Genomic DNA, 14746 nt, shown 5'->3' on the forward strand with positions numbered 1-14746 from the left:
TAAATCAAACATAATTAACCTTTTATCTTGACACCCCTAAGTTTTGTCTGAAAATCCGCCACCGAAGAATAGCTTCTTCATAAGTTTTATGAGTCAAAGACTCCTTGATGATTATGTTGCTCCCTGGTTAGAATCATCAACATGTAACCAAGCACACTCATAAGGAAGTAAGGGAAGACATAAGCATCTTTAAGAGTCAGGGACATGGCTTATCAATTTGTAACAAATATAGTCCTATATATTTCCATACCTTGATACTGGCCTAATATTTTCTAGCTATAGATATAAACATTTGTCGATAAGAGAATAAAATAATAATAATATACTATCATATCATACAGTGAAATAATTCAATGAAAACTTGATTTGTTCCAAAAAAATATTTAAACAATACAATGATATTTTTATTTTATTTTATTCCATTCCATTCTGTTACATTCCACTTACCATTGAGTATCCAAACATAATCTAAATAGTTTGAGAACATATGGAACTACAACAAAAGCAATCTGGAGATGAAAATTTGAAAATTGGGAATTACATGCCGTTCCGACGAAAGCTCTGAGAGATTGGTTATAACACAGACTACTTCAGATGGTGCTCGAACAGAGATGCCATTTCAATCTGTACACAGATAACTTAAGTACATAAATCATTTATTCAACTACAAAGAGTAAGACAAATATGCTAGTAGCTCGACTAATACCTGTTGCAATCTTTCAAGAAATTTTATGAATGATTCAGGATTCAGTGCCTTGCGTATTAATTTTTTTGCTGACTTGCAATTCACAGTGCAATTTTGATAACTAATTACATTGAAAATGGTCGTGTAATGTGAATTCATCTCATTAGAGTAAGAGATTTAGATATGGTTGCCTACATGGGCTTAGATTAACTTTTCACATTCACTACATTCTTAAAACTGGTGATTTCTTTTTTCATTCTCATACTTTTCTTCTATACCCTTACAAATATGACAATCCCACTTATCCTTCTAGTTTATGAAAAATCGATTTCACGATTGTGCAGTCCGAAAGCTCTTCTTCTATCTAAAAAATGACTTCCAAATTTTACAATTTGAAAATCATTTGGATTCTACAATCTGGAAGTCAAAATTGACTTCCGAATTACACATTTCCAAAGTCATTTTTTTAGCATAAAAAAGCTTCCGAATTGCTCTCGTGAGAAGTCATATTTTACTTTTAGACTGTGCACTTGAGAAGCTTTTTTAACTTCAAGATTGCACATTCTGAAAGTCATTTTTACTTGAAAAAAAAGCTTCCACGTTTCACAATTTGGAAGCCATTTTTGCATAAAAAATGTTGTGAATTGCACATTTCGAATGTCATGATTGAGGATCAGAAGAACTTCCATCAAGATGCAGTAATATGTTAACATCTTCTAAGTAGAGAAAGCATGAGAAGTGGAAAATGTAGAATCAGAATAAGACACAATCAGATAGGTGGCAAGAGAAGAAGACGAGGAAGGACTAGCAGCAGTAATGTGGTGTGGAAGGAGATGAAAGAGACCAAAGACATTGTGTTCTAAAAACCCCATGGAGGTGTAGGAAGAAACCATGGGAGTGTAAGAAGAAATAACCTTAAAAATGTCCATCAACTGACCACTTTATCTGAAATTGGACGAAGCTCACGCCAAACCCACCCCTTCCCAAAGCACACTTCACTCCGATTTAATGAAGTGTCGAAGAACGAGCCCAAACCATTCTAAACCCAACAATTAACTTAAAATAGTGAAAATTGCAAAATCCACACTTTTTTATTCAGTTCTACATTTAAAACGAACCTACGAAAAGCTAACCACAAAAATAAAGTAAGTTTTCCTGTACTACCCTCAAATAAACTTGAGATTATATTGACATGTTATCTGTAATTTAGATCATACAAACATTTATGAAATGAGCTTTAATATTATGACGAAGTTTTTATCCAAAAACATTATGTATATTACTTTTAATTCAAAAAATGTTGTTCCCTAGCAAAATCCACTAGAAAAAATCATGTATTGATTTGAGGCTCTACTTTCACCCTCTAATAAATGAATTTTCCTCTTACCCAAATTAAAAATAAGTGTCCCTTAAATAAAAAGACAAAAACCGAAATAACTGATGCCATACACATTGCAAATTGATCCACCAAATCCTAAGTTTGTTTTATGATCAAATCAAATGTTTCTTTTGTCTCAACTAATCTAACCAAACAGTGAACACGTCTAATTATTGAATAGAACATGAAAACTTGGAGTAAACAATTCAGAGGTATCTTTATATAACCTCTTTTAGCTTTGTTGCACCTCTAGTGCCTCCAATGTGACTAATGTAAAACTTTTTTCTCAAATTTAACCCCTATTTCTTTGAATTGCTATTATCAAGTCCTTTTGATCTTTCATCCACATAAAATCCTCGTTTTCTATTCAAAATTTCCACAAATTAATCTAAGACATTTTAAATCCTCTTATGATCAAAACACATCAATTGAAATATCAGAATACTTTTCCCTCTTCAAAACAAAAAAACCCACTTCCTACAAAATCTTTCAAATGTTATCAAACTTTTACTGAAGTCTTTGAATGTGATGCGTTCAAACAATTTTCTATATAAATAAGACAAAACCCAAATTATTTGAGAAGAAAATGAGGATTTAAGGGCTTTATAAGCCTTTAGGCAGAAGGAAACCGACAATAGGGTTTCCTTGTAGTAATTCTAAAAAATGATAAATCAAATTTGAGCAAACACTAATAAGAAGCAAAATCATGCATTATGCATAATAGAGGAACCAAAAGTACAATCATGCTGACTTTTCAATAGAAAAAGAAACTAATCAAGAAAGAAGAGATACATTCACAGAGGTGGAACAAAACCATTCATGAGCCATTGTCTGACATCTTAAGTTCTTCTGGTAGTTAGCTTGAGTTATGACATGCTATAAAAATGAGTTTTATGTTCGAGGTACTAAACTCAGATTATTTATTAACCATCACCTAACAATTTGAGTTTTTCCCGTAATTAGTTCATGACATATACAAAGATAGGAGGACAAGATACATGAAAACTACATCAGACAATGAGTATAAATCTTTTGATAACTTCACGTAAATTTTCAAATGAATATTGCATGATTACTTCATAATATCAAGTTATCAACTTACAGCAGTCAATGCAGCCTCAGCACCCTTATTTCCCGATTTGCCACCAGCACGATTTAGAGCCTGCACTTAGCCAAAGAAGAACAAATAGAAATCAAAGTAATTATATGTCTCATCTGCAAGAACATATTTCATAACTTTCACAGCAAATACTTACCTGATCCATATTATCACATGTTAGGACACCAAATATGCACGGAACACCTGCAAAGGCATCTCAAAATGCTTTAATTTTCAGAGTTGATTAATTAATGAAAACAAAAAACAAATACTGAAAAAGTGACAATAGTAATAAATGTCCCCATGTATAGACCAAAAGAAAAAAAACAAATAGGCGGTAGCTTAACTGATAAGCTTAGAGGAAAGAAAAAGTTTCAGTATTCTATTCAGTGAAGATCAATGTCAACGTTAACTTACACAAGCATTGTATTACTGACTTAAAAGAAAAAAAAAAAAAAAAAAAGAATCAACCATTTAAAAAATGATTCTCCAATTTCAAGTTTCTTCCCAACCTTGATTCTAGATTCTACAAAAGCAACTTGTGATAGTAAGTTGCATGAATATTTCATTTTCAAGAAAACAGATAGCAGTTGAATACTCAAATATGACCTGTTCCAATCTTGAGATTACAATTGACATTAATAGAATACTACCTGAGTTTAGACTGGCTGAAAGCACTCCAGATGCTGCTGAATTAGCAACTGCATCATAGTGGGTGGTGTCTCCTCGTATCTATTAACAGGAAGTTTGGTCACAGTAAAAACTCAAATTTAGTAGACATAAATATAGATAAAATGGATACCCATTGATCATAAAAATGTTAAAAAGGATTTCAGCTATACATCAAGATTTATCATACCACAGCTCCTATGCATAAGATTGCGTGATATTTGCCTGATTTTCCTAGTCTTGCTGCAACTACACCAATTTCAAAACTACCAGGTACCCAAATAACCTAAGGGAGAAGAGAAAGTAACAAATTTCTGTCAGTATTCAAATCCAGAAGAATGTGCTGTGAAAATTCTGAACAAGGCAAGTTGCTTCCAGTTGCACAATATTTTTGTCAAAAATCATGACCAAGCCAAGGATAAAAAAATTATACAGCTAACACCCCAAGCTAAAACTAAACGAAATAATGCAAAAGTTTGCGATAAGATAGAGAAGTCAATATTGTATAATCTCCAATATATGATTAGAGAAAGATAGGAGAGCGACAAAAGTTGAAAAGATTGGCCTCTTGTTTTAGCCAAGGATGCATGAGCCCTTCAAAATAGTAGTTGAGATGTTCTAACTTGGTCAAACACATTTCTGGTCAGACACTTCAAATTCTACTTGCTGCAGTTTACAATTTTTATTTTACATTTATTTCTTAAACTCTTATAAGCTAAACATAAAAAATTTGGATAAATAGTTGCACTTATTGTGTCTACTATGACTTGGTTCATTTTAATAACATTGATTCTATATAATTTCAAAATTTTATTTTATTTTAATTTTATATTTTAAATTATAGCCATATCATGTCCTAGAACTTTTTCAATTTTCCATATTCTCATATTTGTGATATATATCCATATCCTATGCCATATGTGCTTCCAAGGTTTTAGCCTATTACGGGTGCATAAGTTTGCTTTACTTCATATTTCAGTAAAACTGAATATTTTACATACCAGAAAAGTGAGAAAAACAAAATAAATTTCAAAAAGTATGCTAAGAAGAGACTTAACCAAATTACAATTGAAACAGTGTATATTACACATAATCAATATTCCAAGAATTTAGAAGACAGCTCACTTACATCAATGTCCTCATCTTGAACTGAATAATTCTTAAAGGTACCCAAAGCTCCCTCCAAGAGCTGCTTGGTAATTATTTCATTAAATCGTGCAACAACCTAAAAGAAGACAAAATGGAAATGAGAAACGTAACATAAGAGAACTAGAAAAACTTACAAGTACAATCCAGTTTTAAGTAGAAAATAATTGCAAAATCTTGAACCAGAATATCATAGTTCTGTGGGATTCACTACCACATTCATATTCCTTTATCAATACCATTCCATTTGCATTTTCCACTCTCTCCAAAATACTTCCACCGCTTAAAATTTTCATTATCGTCAAAGCCTTAATCAATCACCAAGAAGCTTTAAAATAGGAATTCACCCTTGCTGTGTTTCATCATTTTATCATCTTCATCTGTGGAAAAGGATTTGGGCACTGGACTATGTTGGAGTTCCTCATGCATACTCCAAAAAGAAACTTTATATTCTTGCAATCCAACTTAGGAAATTCAGGATTCCTTCTAAGGGGAAGTCTTTCATTCGGTATATTCTATTTAATAGGATATTAATACAAATAATTTGTTACACGTTTGGCCCCACAAAGATGTTTTTTGTGCCGTTAACAAACATCTACAGTACAATTCTTTTAGTATTACAGGGGGAAACTAGAGTTTTTCTTGTTCAAAGATTTGGACAAATTACTAATTAACCATTTTAGGGGCTCTAGAGAAGTATGAAAACATCCTTTGACGGTGTATGTATACTCCTATGGAGTAATGTGGTGGTATCAATTTGTGACCCTTGGCTGCAATGGCTTCAAAGGGAACTGTGTCAAGTGTATAGAGATTGGTGTGCTCATCTGATTCTCCTGGGATGTTTTCTCTCGTATATTTGTGGTGCCTTCTTTAGGATAACATCTAGTTCTCTACTCCTTTACTTACTTCCTCTTCAGTCTTCTCAAATGACCACTTAAAGCACTGTCGAAATTTAGTATGCAATATAAACAGTGTGGTACTCCTGGCAAGCTTCTGTCCACAGCATAGCTCAAATGCTAAGAGTAAACAATTAATCATTATTCGAATTGGTGACAAGTGAGCTCTGTGATAAGCATCCAGCATGAATGATGGGATCCATACTTCCACCTATTTATGGCTATCTGTTTGACTTATGCAAACGACCTCTTTAACATCCACTCATTCTTTTCCTGAATGTACACACAACACAACACAAGCATTGGTTTTCATCTGCAAAAATCATTATATCAATTGAGATCTATCTGTCTTTTTGTCCTCTACATCAACAGAGTAAGTAAACTCCAACTAGATGAGTATTATACCATGCTAGCAATCAATCCATCACTTGACTTAGCATCCCAACTTGTTAGTGCCTTAATTAGATCATGCCCCTCCAGGTGTCTATTAAACTGTCCTTGTTAGCCTAATACCACAAATTTTGCAAGATGAGGGAAATCATCCATTAATGCCAATGCCTTTCTCTTCCTCCCAATTACTATTTTCTTTTATTTAGTTTTTCTACGAGACCTGATTTCTCGAAGACGTGATAAATAATTCAGCCAATGAAAACCTTAAATGATTCTTTAAACCACCCATCCCTACAGTTTCAATCACCTCCGTAGTCCTTACTCTCACATGCCTCCAGTGAAACTCCACTCGGCCTATTCTTTTACTATGGACCCCAAGTATAAAAGACCCACCAAATTCTCTAACCTTCTTGCTGTCCAACATCAGGTGTTGAATGTAAAGGGTTTTCTGTTAAAAAACTAAAAGCAACAAGCCCTAATCAAAGAATAATATTTCATTCATGTTGACGATCTTTTCCCCCTTCTAACATTATATGTACGGCAGACACATTCCCTAACTGAAAAACAACGCAGAACAATAATGTAAGACCAACAAAATTCATGGCCTAAGACAAAAAGCAAGAATCAGTTTGGCATTTCTTTTCAGATAAACTTCGGCATACGTACTTATACCATAAGAAAAACGAGACATAAATTTTTCCATAATTTAAATATAACTAGTGTATAAGTTAATTTATAAAAGTTCATTCATGTGAGCTTTTTCAAAAGGTTATTGTTATAAAGCTAACTTCAAAACTTTTTTCCCACAAGTATTTGGGAAAAAGATAACAAAATAACCTAATAATTTTGGAATACATGTAGACATACCACAGCAAAACGAAGTCCTTGGGTTCTGGTAACAGAACCTGTCAGATTCCGCACAGCATCTGTCCGTGTCGAAGATGGTCCACCCTTGCTCTGAACAGCAACGCGCGGCTTAATTTCTGAAGCTGAAGAAAAAAATCAGAGAATTAAACAAAACCAGGAAAATCAGATTCTTCGTTGACCACGCATATGAGCAGTAACCAAAATGGTAGAAAGGATTAGGAATGTAACCACGCAGAGAGACCGAAAAGGAGAGAGGGCTTAGGGTTTTAGGAGCATTATGAAAATGTAAAATGCTGGTTGTAGCACAGGAACTATCTTGGCCACGCACAAATCCAATGGGGAGGATACAATCGGTAGAAACAAATGAGGCCATTGTTTGCTCTGAAGATGAGAGCTTCTGCTGATGATGGAGGGCGGTGACGGTGGTGACGGCGGCGCAGAGGAAGATGCAAAACAAGTGTGAACTAAGCTACTTGGTTTTGCTGATGGCGGATTTTGATTTTACAATGAAGATTTATTGAAACCATTAAAATGCGAAGATTCTTACATCTACATTATAAAATCATAATCTATACGATACCACTTTCTAAGTGCTTTTGGTGGTGATTTTCTAATAAAACAATTTTAATCTTTCTTACGTTAAAATAATTTTATCATATAAAAAAATAAAAGATAATAGTTAGTAACCCTCTAATTCTCATCTTATTTTGTAAATTTATTTATTTATTTACATATTTTTAAATTTTCATTATTTAAAAAAAACGTCTATTCATAAACCATCGTGTATGTGTTTGTCTAACCAAATCTTATATCATTCAATTTTATTTTATTTTTTGAAAAAAAAAATAATACTTTTTCAAAAGTGAGTGTTCAATGATTTTGCTCGTATTAAATAAATTTAAAAATAAAAAATAGTTCATAAATACTAGTATAATTTAATAACAAAACAATCTCTAATTATTGTCTACACAATTATTTAGAGTTAAATTAATTTTTTCAAATTTTTTAGGTTTTAATACTTTTTGGTCCTCATTTTCGTAGTATTTGTTGTGGATGGTCCTCATTTTGACAGAATGTTTAAAATGATCATTTTTATCGAATGTTTTAAATAGTCCTCATTTTCGCAATTCGTATTTTATTTGGTCCTTTTCTGTATCGTCGTTTAAATCATTAACGGAGAGCATTGTACAAGTGGCACGGTTTGTATTAGAGTATGTTATGTGTACTTACTGTACATATGGCTAATTAACGTTAATTTCTCAATTTAGAGGAAATTTTGCAATTAGGGAAATTTCTTCATCTTGGTCTTTCTTGAACTCGGATTTGCAGAGGAAACAGCTAATACTTGTCATTTCATCATTGGATTGCAGTTGCGCTCTTCATTTCAATTTTCCAGTTAATCATCATCAACGAGGTAAGTGGATTTAGGGTTTTCTGGGTTGTGTTTGCTCGTGGGTTAGGGTTTTCGTAATTCTATTTTGGGATTTGTTTGTCTTTCGATTGTTGTGATGTTCTGCATGGTTTCTAAATTACTTCCATTATTTGGTGTAATTTGTGTCTGTAGGTGGGGTTCAGTGGAGTATTATTTTAGTTGGTTTGGAGATAAGTACACAATGAATGTGGATGCTAGATGCTCAACATTGTAGTTGTAGGAAATGGCTTCTGACTGCTATCCCTTGCTGCCATGCTATTGCAGCAATGAATTTCATCAATGTCAATGCTGAGGACTTCATACCAATCTGCTTCAGGAGATCCACCTACGAAGAAATATATCAATCCATTATCTTTCCTAACTGGAAGGATACAATCCGTAAATCCCGTGTGGGGTGTGGAAGGTTTTGATCCTTTTGTTCCGGGGGATAGCTTCTCATCATATTGTGGCAGGAACGTTGGGCATATTAGCGGGTCTTTTCCATCTTAGTGTGCGTCCACCCCAACGTCTGTATAAAGGATTACGTATGGGAAATATTGAAACTGTCTTTTCTAGCAGTATTGCTGTTGTCTTTTTTGCAGCTTTTGTCGTTGCTGGAACTATGTGGTATGGTTCAGCAACAACCCCATTGAATTATTTGGTCCTACTCGGGTGAAGTCTTATGAGAAAGAACTCTCTACCCAAGAAAAAATAGAAGGTTGGAAGAGTGGGAGTTGAGAAAGGATAACACACAAATCAGCAAAGGAGGTCATAGAAAAAAATGTAGCATATGCTGTCAGATTGGACATAACAAGAACAATTGCCCATATAAGCTTGTGGATGAGCAAACTGTAACACCTGCTGAGACTGCACCAGATGCCCAAACTGTTGTGCACCAACCGCTGAGAATGCACTAACTGCTGAGGATGGACCAACTGCTAAAACTCAAACAACTCAACCACCAAGGAATGAAGTGGAGAGTCAAGCAACACCACTACCAACACCAGAAGAACCATCTCAGCAGTTTAGGATGAAATTACAGATTAGGAGGAGGTCATGATAGCAACTACAAACGTCTTAGTTATTTTTGGAATTTCTGATGTAGAATTCATTATTGATGTACTGCATTTTGACTTTCCTTAAACTTCGTTCAATTTCACTTTTGCCAAACATTTTGATGTAGTGCATTTTGATGAGGATGAATTAATGTTATGAATTTAACTTCTTCCAAACTTAGATCAATTTAATTTTTCCCAAGCTTAGATCAATATCAGCTACTTCAATGCTCAAATTAAGATGTCATTTTGAACATGTTGGGACTAATATCAACATAATTAAACTAATTCATTTCTTCATTTAACAATAGTACAAAACAGATTGGACTTTAAAAGATTACACACAATAACAGTACGAATAATACAATAACAACACAAGTTAACCTTATTACTAATTGCAGCCTCTTCTCAGCAACCTTCAATGACTTCTCCAAATCATTAATCTGTCTCATTTGTGTCATGATGATGACATCCTTTTCATCAACACCACCACTTTGTATTGGAATCACCACTCTGTAAATCAATAAACCAAAAATTAAAACCAATTTATTATTAACACAAAAATAAAAACAGATTGTACCCAAAATTTTCTACCAATATTCTTTGGAGTTCTTGTTATCCTTAAAGTTGTCATCTCTCCGCAGCTACAAATCGGGGTTAATCCATTTTTTGTTGAACCACCAACAGTGCACGAAGTGATACAACACGGTTGCCTCCAACGATTACAATCAAAGGTAAAGGAAGAAGATTGGGACCGTAACATACCTATATGATGGGATTGCAGGAAGAAGAAGATTGCAGCAACACCAATTGGGAATGGAGGAACAAGATTGCTAAAACTAACTAACTGCCCAAACATTCATTACCAAAACCCTAGCTCACTTATTTATCCCAAATATATAATTACCACACTTGTACAATACACGTAACACACTCTAATACAAACTGTGCCATTTATACAATGCTCCGTTAATGATTTAAATGGCGTTACAGAAAAGGACCAAATAAAACACGAATTGCGAAAATGAGGACCATTTTAAACATTATGTTAAAATGAGGATCATCCGCAACAAACACTACGAAAATGAGGACAAAAAAGATATTTAAGCCAATTTTTTAAAAGCTAAATTAATATTATCTCACACCTTCAAGAACTATTTTTTGTAAAACACTTTCAAAGACTTAATTAACCATTTAATCTTAATTTTAATTATAATTTTATGTTGACACGCATTAAGAGGAAAAACTTGATTTAAAAAATCTGCTTGATAAAAAGTATGCTTAAAGTATCTAAAGAATCTTAAATTGAGGTTTTGTTTTGTTGTTAAAGAATAATAAAGTCTTGTCTAAACGTGGAATAAAGCTACCACACAAAATCCATTTGCTTCACTTGTAAGTTCCAATTCAAATACTTCATCCAATAATTCATTTTAATATCTGATTAACGTCCGATTAATAATTAGATATATAATATTAACTAAATAAATAATTAGGGATAATATTGTATAGACGGAAGGTACATGCATACTGTATTTTTATTATGTTTTTTACACAAGATTCAATAGTTCTATTTTAATATTTATTTACGATTTAATCGATTAATTTTAATGAAACATTTTTAATTATACATTTTAATTTAATATTTTATTTAAGAAAATCGAATTCAAAATTATTTTATTTATGAGGATGCCGTAACTGAAGAAAATACGATAAGTATGTATTATTAGCTACGCAACGTGATGTAATTAAAATTGAAGAAAAGGAAAAAAAAAACAAAGGTATTTGTTAATGGAGTACAGTTGTTATTAAGTAGTGGAATAGTTTCTTAATTGATAAAATAATTGGTTTATTAATAAAATTGATATTTTCAAAACAAATTAAATTTTACGGTTTAAATTAAGTTTTTAGTTCTTTTAAATGAAACAGTATTTTCAACACAGGTATTTATACTGGTTTGGATCAAAAAATTATACATTAATTTAATCATTATAAAAATCAGATTATAATCAGATTAAATAAAATAAAGAAAAGAAAATATCTCTCTTAAAGACACAAGAGATGAAAGTAAACTTTCTTGGAATCACACAAAAAACTTGACCAACTTTCATAACAACAGAAGCAGAACCCAATCTCCCAGTAAACCCTTCTAGGAAACACAAAACTAGGATTCTAGCTCTCAAATAGGTAGTTTTACAAATGAAAGAATGAGTTCTATTTAAAATTTAATTTTTATTATTTTACATACTAATATGTATATTAGTTATTATTTTATTTAAATTTTAACTATTATTTAAGATATTTAAACTTAAATCAAGTTCATTAGGATAAATTTTAATAATTATTTTAAAAAGAATAAAACATGTTATTATATTCTTAGTTATTATAAAACATGTTATTTTAAAAAGAATAAAAAGTTAAATATATTCTTAGTATAATCTAATTTTTATGTGAAATTGAATTTCTTATCTATCCCTACCATATGTGTTAACCATTGTTAGTGTTTTCCAATTTACTTAAAAAGTTTTTTTTTTTTATGAAAATAACTCACTTATTTTCAATCAATAAAAAAAATGGTTAAATTTACCTTCTCTATTGAAAATCTCCAAAACAATTATTTCAAACAAACACATCATAGTGTCTTTTTCTTCTCCCTTTTCTTACCGTAATTGGAATCTAAAGTTTACCTGACATGCACGCTGCAAATTAGCATATGCAAAACTTATGAGTAGATAAATTGCAACTCAAAATAAGTGATTATGTTGACATGCTTTTCAAAATTTTAAAATAGTTTGGAATTATTTTTCTTATAAAAAACTTGTCACCTGATAACAAAGAAAATTATTTATGGCTTTATCTTAAATGGCCATCTTATTTAACACTTTTCAAAATCAACTTTAAGCTTTTATGGATTCAATTTTTAGCAAAGTTGAGTTGAATAAACTAAGGAAAGTAATCAATCAAATAATTTGTTGCTAAATGAATCGTAAAACTGGCTTTTTAGTAAAAGTTTTGACTGATTTTAGTAAAAGGGTTAAGATAAAGACAAGTTTGCTTCCATTAAAGGATGTCAACTTTCCAAAAATAATTTGATTACTTTTTTTTTTCATTTCTTGTTATATATGCATGCCATTGCCAAAAACAATATTGAAAAAATATTTTCAACCAATGCATAGGCGTATAAAAAAAGACGAATGCATAAAGAATTTGCATTAATATTATAAGAAATTCATTTGTGATAGATATATTTACGTTTACACTTATCACGAATATAATTTTTAAAATTTAAACCGCGTTAAATAATTCAGAGACATTGTTTGGTTCGAGAAAAATAATAATTAAGAAAAACTAATCAAGTCGACTATTTATTTTTTATTTTTTAAATGCAAATATGGTGGTAATCAAATAATAACACAATAAAACACCATATTTGTTGGAAAGATGAACAAGTGTTGTTTTTATTTTATAAAGCGATATATATATATATATATATATATATATATATATATATATATATATATATATATATATATATATATAATAAAACTATAACAATTTAACACGGAAATATAAATGTGTATAACGGAAAATATTATAATTGGCAAATTCACAAAGTGTAGTTCAATACAAAAAATGTTCCATCAATACAAATACATAAATCACATACTAATTTATAGGGTTAAGTATGTTTTTTGTCCCTCAAGTTTTAGTAAATTTTGGAATTAGTCATTCTTCGAAATTTTATACCAATTTAGTCTTTCATTTTTAGAAATATGTGGATTTATTCCTTCTTATCGAATTTTGTTAAGTTTATTTGATATTTTAAACGTATTTTATGATAATATTTGAGTTAACATTAAAGCAAAAATGTGTCAAATGGTATAAACAATTCAAATACTATCATGAAATGTCAGATAAACTTAACAAAATTTGGTTAAAAGGACTAAATTCACACATTTTTTAAATATGAATGACTAAATTGGTCAAAATTTTTGAAAAGAGACTAATTCCAAATTTCACTGAAACTTGAAGGACTAAAAACATATTTAATCCAATTTATATGTATAAAAAGAATATTCACATGATTGATGTCTTTTAAAAATAGTCATGTTAAGTATAGAAAAAATTGATATATGATCTAAGAGGAATGAATTAGAGTAAATTTATTGTAACTTCAGTTTGCACATTTTCATATGTTACTATATATGAAAACTCTCCTTCATCTTCTCCATAATCTAATATTTTAGTATTTGTGATTTATATTATTAGTGAAGCAAACAAATCTCTATTATAATATACATATCTCTATTAATAATATCCACCTCAAACAATAATTCACACATAATTCTATACATATTCTAGTCAATCTAAAAAATCATTATCATATAACATAAATCATACAAACAAACCACACGTAAATTAAATATACATATTAATATTCATTTTTCATTTATAAAAACATTGATATTCAATTCATTAAAGAGATCAAAAGAATAGAAAAAGAAATAGTTTGAGCGAACTTTTCTTCACTTGAGCAAAAATCTGGTCAAAACAAGGTTAAATTATAGTTCTGTTTTTGTTTGAGCGAAAAATCCTTCGGACTAAGATATGAAAAGTAAGGATTGAGAGCAATACATAATACATAAGTTTTTGTTCTATTAACAAATACAACTTTTAAATATATTTAAAATTATCACCTATAACCACACTTTACTTAAATATTATTCTCCACTAATTTTAATTCAACATTGATAATTCAAACTCACAAACCAAGATATGTGAAGTCATATGAACTAACTTTATTCTAAACCACACTAAAAACTCAAATTAAGGAATTGTATAATCTAACCACTATATTAACTTCTCAAAAGGAGTTCCAATCAAAAATATTATAAAACAATCATCTATTTTACAAAATTCAAATAACATCAAATTTCAAATATTCAGGTACGTTTCAAACAAAATATAATCCTTGCATAAAAGCTAAAATATTGTATCAAGTCACCTTTATATAAATATCATATATATTAATGTTTTATAAAAAAACATAAATAATTTTCCTCACATGTTAATATTTATTTAGCTAAAGTTAAGCTTCCAACTTCTCATATAACGTAGGAAGATAAACTTTAACACAAAAAATTCTTACTAAT

The 14746-nt window shown here is 30.6% G+C and overlaps 1 protein-coding gene across 1 annotated transcript; it reads right to left on the reverse strand.

Annotated features, from left to right (window-relative positions):
- Positions 1–382: 382 nt before the first annotated feature.
- Positions 383–7683, reverse strand: COS1 (6,7-dimethyl-8-ribityllumazine synthase / DMRL synthase / lumazine synthase / riboflavin synthase). The gene is made up of 8 exons (XM_028060571.2): positions 7359–7683; positions 7131–7252; positions 4961–5056; positions 4022–4117; positions 3816–3894; positions 3320–3366; positions 3166–3225; positions 383–624 (listed from the first exon to the last, which is right to left on the reverse strand). Exons 1-8 carry the CDS (start codon positions 7501–7503, stop codon positions 586–588), a joined length of 684 nt encoding a protein of 227 aa, XP_027916372.1. The 5' UTR covers positions 7504–7683; the 3' UTR covers positions 383–585.
- Between the last annotated feature and the right edge of the window lie 7063 nt (positions 7684–14746).

This window comes from Vigna unguiculata, chromosome 3 (assembly GCF_037176805.1).
Source record: "Vigna unguiculata cultivar grain cowpea cultivar isolate G323 ecotype 2 chromosome 3, ASM3717680v1, whole genome shotgun sequence".
NCBI lineage: Eukaryota > Viridiplantae > Streptophyta > Magnoliopsida > Fabales > Fabaceae > Vigna > Vigna unguiculata.

What these genes read in the sequence shown, in the direction of transcription:
- COS1 (XM_028060571.2), bottom strand. Translation starts at nt 7,503, where the DNA reads ATGGCCTCATTTGTTTCTACCGATTGTATCCTCCCCATTGGATTTGTG. An exon ending in TCTTATGCATAGGAGCTGTG is followed by an intron (nt 3,895 to 4,021) that starts GTATGATAAATC and finishes TCCTGTTAATAG; the next exon opens with ATACGAGGAGACACCACCCA. An exon ending in CTGAGGCTGCATTGACTGCT is followed by an intron (nt 625 to 3,165) that starts GTAAGTTGATAA and finishes ATCTGTGTACAG; the next exon opens with ATTGAAATGGCATCTCTGTT.